General features: G+C 39.7%; 1 protein-coding gene across 3 annotated transcripts in view; it reads left to right on the forward strand.

The window, feature by feature from the left end:
• The window catches only part of epb41l5 (erythrocyte membrane protein band 4.1 like 5), a 38,798-nt gene extending 30,819 nt beyond the window's left edge, over positions 1-7,979 (forward strand). Inside the window, exons 21-26 of one of the 3 annotated variants that reach the window (XM_089002489.1) lie at positions 1,772-1,843; positions 2,354-2,435; positions 2,618-2,701; positions 4,244-4,306; positions 4,467-4,606; positions 6,534-7,979. In XM_089002489.1, coding sequence (XP_088858615.1) covers positions 1,772-1,843; positions 2,354-2,435; positions 2,618-2,701; positions 4,244-4,306; positions 4,467-4,606; positions 6,534-6,603 — 511 coding nt within the window. In that variant the 3' untranslated portion in view covers positions 6,604-7,979. The remainder of the gene's footprint in view (positions 1-1,771; positions 1,844-2,353; positions 2,436-2,617; positions 2,702-4,243; positions 4,307-4,466; positions 4,607-6,533) is intronic. The other 2 variants (XM_089002490.1, XM_089002491.1) reach the window with 2 other exon arrangements.
• The last annotated feature ends 333 nt before the right edge of the window (positions 7,980-8,312 follow it).

Consider the following 8,312-nt stretch of genomic DNA (forward strand, 5'->3'; position numbering starts at 1 on the left):
CAAAACCTCAGCCCCATAAGAAAGATTCAGAAGAAGCTAACAAAATTTATGACGCTACAAAACGTAAACGTACATTTAAAGCATCGTGGAAAGAGGAGTTCACATGGCTTGTAGCAGATGACGCAACGCAAACCCTGCATTGTGCGACATGCCGAACAGTGTATGGACAAACAACAACTGGAGCAAAATCATCAACAAGGGATATTTACCATAAATTAAGCAAGGGAGCATTTGTGGTAGGTATATCAATTACTTAATTTTAAACTGTTGTTCTGTTATATATTCTGATTATCAATCCTTAATACTTTGCAACAATGTTTTTTTTTTTGCGATTAGTCTTATTGTGTTTCAAGTTGTGAAAAATGGGGCAGGCAACTTCATGGCTGGGCAGTCAACTTTTCAGAGTTGTCTGTCCTGGTGTCCGGTAACTTTTTGTCATGAGTTTCAGATACTGCCAATGGGATAGAAAATATGTTGTCTCTCTTTTCAAGTAAGTTTAGAACATCTCAGAGACAGTTGTTGCTTATGTCACCTATTATTTGACTGCTTTGGGTAAAAATGACCCACAACATACTCATGATTTTTTTTCAACGTAATATGACGGTTCATCTATATATTTATACCAATGCATTGTCTCACATTAATATATCATTATATATGAGAATCATTTGCATTTCAAACATTGCATTATCAGCTCATTATCCATCTCAACAAGGCTCAAATTGTAAATGTTTTTAAAATAAGTCATTGTGTAATGTTTCTACAGTAAAGTCTCGTTATATCGATATTCAAGGGAGTCCGAAAAAATATCGATATAACCGGGACTATCAATGTATCCGACCCTGTTTGCATGTAATTTTCTCCGTGCATGCATAGAAATAGTATCGATATAACCGGGACTATCGATATATCCGATATCGATATAATGAGACTTTACTGTATTTCTTTGATTTGTAATGGACACGTGTTATGCAATTTTGCATGTCCCAGATATCTTAATCACTAAATAACCAACATTTATAGCCCAAACTCAGACTGAGAGTTGTTACTTGAACATCCTATGAGGAGTTGGAAAGTTTTTTTTTTTGTTGAATCGGCACATCACGAAAAACAAATACTGTACATCCCATGTCACCGTTAAAAACGTCTCCAAGCAGTCAATTATGTGCCAGGCGGCAGTTAACATTGGCAGAGAAACTTGACATGGTGTTGACTCATTAACTGCCAGATGTTCAAAAATGTGCCCACTGCAGTACCAGGGTTTTTATCATTTTCACTCAAATTCCAGGACCCACAGAATATTGAATTTTAGGACTACATAATCATTCAATGCAGCGTAAGAAACCGTTCACTCTCTTCTTTCATTAGAAAAAAAAATTAATTCCCAAGTTATATGGGTCTGGAGTAATAATATGAGGTGCAAGTGGGGGCGCCTGTACAAAAGGCAAATGCGACCCCTTTGTGCAAGGGAAAAAACATTGCCACAGGTCTGACTAGCACTTTATCGGCACCCCCACACCTGCAGCAAAAACCAAAACCCGAACAAATTAGATAATGGCGCTGCATGTCATATTTTCAATTCATGAATACATTCGGGAAGGGCATTGAATGAGTTCATTTATTGGAAGTGCATAATGACCTGCTCACTATCACGTTTTCAGAATTGGTGAAGTTGTTTAACCGTAACTCAACCTTGCTTGATGTTGCTGTTGCTAGCTTGAAGTCGCACATCAACCGAATGGGGAGTAACTAACTCATCTCTGTCTGTTAGCAGTCGCCCTGACATTCAAGACTCATGGGAGCTGCTCAAGTCTTCTTCGATGGTGTCATCAGCAGGCGCCAGGTTAGTGTCCGTCTTTGCCAGGTGAAGTACAGACGAGGTCGATTAGCTTTCTTAAAAGAATCTATGAAAAATGTTTTGCAATGAGGCAGTTACAGGCCAGCAGGACACACAAGTTATTCAGTTATTCTGTGTCCATCTCTCTGATTGGGGGTGTTAAGTCACATGACCAGATTGCTGGCTGGATACTGTGGGCATCGTTGCTCCAGACAATTTACAGTTGGTTGAAACTACAGACAGACATGTTGTCGCTTGAATGGACAATTCACAAGGCGTATATGTCTGCAGGGCCGCTGATCCAGACAACTCAGATATTCTACCTAATGTTTGTCTGGTGAAAAAAATTCAGCCTAGTGGAAAAATACCAAGTCGTGTACGTGCGTGTGTGCATGATGCTTGATGCATGTGCACTTTTAAAGAAGAGCCTTTCAATTGTTGGTGAAAATATCGACACAAAACGACATTTTACCCCAATGCTTTCTCTTTGTGTTTTTTATTTCGCTCCTTCATCAGTGCTGAGAGGTTAGCTGACGATTCAAACCCTCATCCACTCAAGTTGCCCTCAGATGCCGTTGTTGAAGGCACCACACTCAAGGTACATTCATCCATGGGCTTTTTGAGACATTTTAGAGTCTCCCCGTGAGAGCGCAACGTTATGTAGAATTGAATTGTACACTACATATATTTATAGTTAGTGTGTGTCTGTGTGCGTGTGCATGTGTGTGTCTTGCCAGTGCAGCCTTTGTCTGATTTAAGTGTCTTTATGTTACATAATAGGTTACGGGAGAGGAAGTTGATGTTCCAAACACGACTCAGCCTCTGCCTGATAATTTGATTGACTTCACGGACCCACTCCCCGCTGTAAGTTCTTTTTGTTTTTCCTCACAGAACTATTATTACTGTGATAATTGATGTGGGTGCCTATGGAAGAGGGCCACAGTTTCCATGCAAGTACAGAGAAGTTCCCAACTGCTCACAGGAAGGGCGAAACACATTTAAGCCCAGATGAGCGCCACTGGGTTCCCCCTTAACTAAAAGGACATCTGAACCTTATCTTCAAAGAACTTCTCGTGTGTGATGTTCTTTTGAACTCATATCCAGGCCTCTGATGCTATCATTGGATCACAGTTTCATAGGACTGGCCTTAACATGCCACCTCGAGGGATCTCCAACAGCAGTCCAGGGGAGACCTACTCCAAGGATTCACTTCCCTGAATTATTGGAAGAGCAAAAGGATAAAAGAAAATCATTTCCTGTGTGGAAATACTTTCGCATACTCCTACAAAACAGTTGCAAAAAGAAACGCTCAGATCAGAGGTGGCTTGAAAGTCCAACATTAATACCTGGATTAGGTTAGGTATTCTCTTGAAATATATCAGAATCAGAATCATCTTTATTGCCAAGTATGTAGAACACACAAGGAATTTGTTTCCGGTAGAACACGCTGCACTAGTATCGTCGTCAAAAAAACTGCTAAGTGGCACTATACAGTTCCATTTTGGCTACTGTTGAAGAGTTCAAAGAGTTAATGGCTTGGGGGAAGAAGCTGTTTAAATGTCTGCTGGATTTGATGCGCATGGATCGGTAGCGCCTGCCTGAGGGGAGTAGCTGGAAAAGGTGGTGGGCAGGGTGCGGAGGGTCCAGTAGGATTTTCCGCGCCCTTGTTCGGATTCTTGCAGTGTGCAAGTCCTCAAGAGTGGGTAGGGCGTCTATCATCCACTATTAATGTACCACATCAAGAAATTGCAATAGGTTATGAATTCCAATTAGATGTGAAAAAAAAGATTCATCCATTTTGCATGTTTCCTAATTAGGGACCGAGCTGATTTTGGATGAAAGGCGGGGTAAGCGCAAATAACCACAGGTCACATATGGAAGAACAAGCATTCACATTGACCCGTATGAATAAATGAGAGACTGTAAATGTTGTCTTTTGACCCTAGCGTGTGTGTTTTTTGGAATGTCAAAAGGTGCACCTGAATAAAATGCATTCAAGGAAGGAACATTCCAATGTAGAACTGTGAGGCAGATGTGCTACCCACTACCTCACCGTACTGCCCTTGAGGGATATAAATACATAAAGCGCTGAATATGAAATACCGGACTGGTTATTTGATGTGAGCAGGAAACCCTGCCCAAAGATCTTTTATGAAACAGTAGATTTCCAGCCGGGAACAACACAACCTTCTTTCCTCAAACTTTCTTCACTCCGAGGCTTGTTGCTGGAACTCTGAAGGGGGTGATGTTCTTTTCCTATGCTAACTATGCAGCCAGACTCTTTCTTCTTCTTCAAACGGCAATGCAGTTGTACTCACACCTCATCAGATCTTGTGCGTGTTTACAGAATATCAAAATTGGATATTTATTCCTAAAAAGAGAAAGTTTGTTGTTGTTGTTTTCCAGTTGCCACCAGTGCAGTCCCCAAAAGCTTCGATCACCCCTCGCTGGATCATTCCTACTGCTGCTGTGAGTAAAGATAATTGTTCTTTTTTCCTGCCTGCCTAGTAGGTGCGCTCCCAGTGTATCCACATTGTCTTCTAGAGCGCTTTGAATTGTTGGAATTAGATGCTGACCACCTTCCTTCTCCCATCCCCCACCCCCACCCCACGCTCCCCTTCTAATGCAGCCTCCTGGTATCTTTACTAACGGCCTGCTCGACCTTGAGCCACCCACCAAGGTCGACACTCTTCCCCCCACGGATGGGGGAACCGCTCTCACTTCAGCACTACCTTATGCTGCTCACACTTTTCACAGCAACTCTGTGAGGTAAAGTCAGGTCTTTTCAGATCGTCACAAACCATATTTGCTGAGCATTTTTTTTTCTTTACAAGCGTTTTTTGATCCATTGGTGCCCCCTGTTGACTGGACTTGAATTTGATTCACATGAGACGACTTCTGCTATCATTTATTTAACATTTCTTGACGGTTTCAAAGGATTCCAACCTCAAAAGATTAATTCAAAATTCGCAATTTTCCTGTAGTTTCAAATCCTCCAGATAAAACACGTTGGTGAGAAAAATGATCAATGCGCCTCAAATTAGCAATTTCTCAATGATTTCCAGCCATTTGTATCTTAAAAAAGGTTGTGAATAATCACTTTATTTTAAATCCCAAATACAGTAAAGTCTCGTTATATCGATATTCTCGGGAGTCGGAAAAAATATCGATATAACCGGACTATCGATATATCCGATCCTGCGGCATGTAAATTTTCTCCTTGCGTTCATAGAAATAGTATCGTAATAAGCAGTACTATCGATATAACCGCTATCGATATAACGAGACTTTACTGTATAACATATTTCATATACTATGACTCAACATTTTTGATTTCGGTTTGTTTTTTCAAACAAACTGTGTTTCACTGTGTGATTCCAAACTATTTCCCAATGCTTAAAGGACAACCGACACCATTTTTTTGTTTCCTAACTGACATCAGAAAAACGTTTTATAGCATCTAAAATACCCAAAATACGCAGGCTGATATTTTTAGTCAAATGCAAAACACCAATAAAAATGACTTAAAGGACAACCGACGTCTCCGGACAAGTTGTGTCCATAATTTGTAAAATGGCTTCAAATGACTTCAGCTGAGCGTATTTTACAAAGATTCCACCGCATTTAGCTATATTTTACGTTTTAAGACTCGCGCTGAATATTCAGGAAGTCTTGTTTTTGAGTTGGTGACGAGTCCGTACGTGACGTCACTGAAGGAACGCCCCTGACCGAAAAAAAGACACATTGTAGCAGTACCTCCATCACGTCAATGTATTTTGCTGTACTTGTTTGGTCTGAAAACTTCATGTTGCACCAAAAAGCCGCCAGAAGAGGGCGACCAAGCTCCAGGGAAGGAATTTATCAGCCTGTGGCCGTCTGGACTCCACTGTAGCGCCCAGAAAATGCACAAGATGGTGCACAAGCTCCGTTGGAAATAGGCTGATTTGTCCACTGGGAATTTGTGTAAACTTACAATACACCTTTATGCGTGTTACCGCAATTGGCTGCGACACACGATTCACCATCGCGTTATTTATGTAGTTTTCCTTCTAATTTCGCCATCAACATGGATCATCACAATGTTTTCAGACCAAACAAAGTAGCCAAAATGCATTGTGTGTTACTTTCTCTGTCACGGGCGTTCCCTTCGTGATGTCACTTAGGGAATCGTCATCAACTCGAAAACAAGACTTCCTGAATATTCAGCGCGACTCTTAAAACGTAAAATACAGCTATATGCAGGGGAATCTTTGTAAAATGCGCTCGGTAGAAGTCATTTGAAGTGATTTTACAAATTATGGACACAACTTGTCCGGGAGTGTCGGTTGTCCTTTAAGTCTACACAATGCAACTCAAATTTTGAAGCACTTAAAATAGTTTCATATCCAAGCTGTTAACTGAGACCAAAGAAAGAAACAAATTTTAATTAAGATTGCGGTGTTATAGAATGTTATTTTGTTGTTTCAGAGGCTGCACTTCTATACATGCGTGTAAACGGATATGTCTATTGATGCATTTTTAACCTTTTTTAAAATTAAAAGAAAACAAACATTAATCTCTAATAAATCTGCAATTGTTCATTAGAAAATACTGTAGATTCATAAAATGTTAAAAATGGACAGGAAGGGAAAAGTTACACTTCCATCAATCAAAACATGATAAATATAGTAAAAATTATATTTTGTTCCCCCTGCAGCATTATGGATCAGCAGGTAGCCTCGGAGGATGGAGTCACACCCAGAGGTCTCTTGACCACTGAGCTCTAACAGCCACACTGAAGCTGGGCCAGCATGCAGTTTCAAGTAACAACACATTCACATTAACAAACGATCAGACTGGATTAGAAGATACAATATTTTCATCATAACAGCACATAAGGCTTTTTTTGAGAGTTAAAAACAAAAACACTGATGCCCATCATCCAAATAACGATTGGTTCCATCCATTTTTTATGTCGACAAGCATCAAACGGTCTGACTTTTTTCTTTTTTTTATGCGACATCTTTATTTTCTTGTAATACATTCCACTGGACTGAAGTTGCATTGACTCTTGGAGTGTACGTTCGACTGTAAATGGAAGGAAGACAATCAACGTGCTATTTGAAGCGAGAACATCTGGACTTTTTTGATATCTGGAAATCGGGTTTGATACATTCCTTGAGCTGGATTTTTGTCACTGGATTACTTTTGCGCGACTGGACCATTTAACGGGGCAATAGTTGAGGAACATGCTTCACGAATGTTTTTTTAAAAACGTTTTTTACACTGTTTGTACATTGTTTGTACATTGTAGTATCAACAATGCGCTCTCTTTTGACCCTGAATGATTAACCCAACCAACCCAATAATGTGAGGTTTTATTGTTTTGACTGAATGTGATAGTCTGATATCCCCTTGGATTTTTTTGTTGTCAATGAATTCTTCATTGTTTTGTTTTGTTTTTGTTGTTTTTAATTGAGGAATGTAATTTGACAGTCGCGTTGAGCTGTATGTAAAACGGCATTGGTGCTCACCGGAAGACATATTGGAGTTTCACAGAGCAAATTGTAGATATGCATGAAAAATTAGTTGGGGAAAAAAACGAGTACTATATTTGTGATTCAATTTGAGGCTGTTCTACATTTCACAAAAAAAAAAAATCTTCAAAAGAGAGCTCAGCTTTTCTTGCTTTGTTACTAATTGTAGTGGATATTTGTCTCTGGCTTGTTTATCTTGTCTTGTTCACGTTGCCCTCTTGTGGAAACTCAAACCACCTCCTCTGAAAAATGTGCACAAAGCCCGTGAAGAATACAGTATTGTTAGTGTTGTTTTTTTACTTGTGAATTGAAGATCTAATTATATATTTTTTTGACGATATTAATGACACATTGATTTTTAATCAGTGTTTTTTGACAACCCCTCCCTTTCATTGTGATGGTGACATTTATAAGTGAAGCTGACTGTTTTCCCAATCAGTGGTGTTATTTATGCGGCCGTTCAGTTTTCACATAATACATGTCCATTTGTGTGATTAGGTGACAGTTGTGATGTATTCAGCTGGCTGTAAATGCAGGATGATACCTCTATCATCTGACCGTAGCAGTATTGTTAGCATACTCACAAAGGACAATAACAGCACTAAAGTCATTAAAAATGAAGGAAACAAAATGAATTACAATGCTTGTTGTGATTCTATTCTTTGGAACTAGGTCACGGTTAAAGGACAACAGACACCATTTTTTTGTTTCCTTACTGACACCAGAAAAGCGTTTTATAGCATCTAAAATACCCAAAACACGCAGTATGAAATTTTTAGTCAAATGCAAAACACCAATAAAAATGACTTGGTGTCCAAAATCTGCAAAAAAATTGAGCTGCGAATTGGGCATTTCCAGAAAGTCCCGCCCCCAGTTCGTGACATCACGCCAAGACGTCTTGCATTGCTGGAGAATCAAAACAATGGCTTCAGATTCGGAGAGTATGCTTTCTTGTTACA

The sequence above is a fragment of the Hippocampus bargibanti genome, linkage group LG08 (assembly GCF_051943395.1).
Source record: "Hippocampus bargibanti isolate YZ-2025 linkage group LG08, ASM5194339v1, whole genome shotgun sequence".
Classification (NCBI taxonomy): domain Eukaryota; kingdom Metazoa; phylum Chordata; class Actinopteri; order Syngnathiformes; family Syngnathidae; genus Hippocampus; species Hippocampus bargibanti.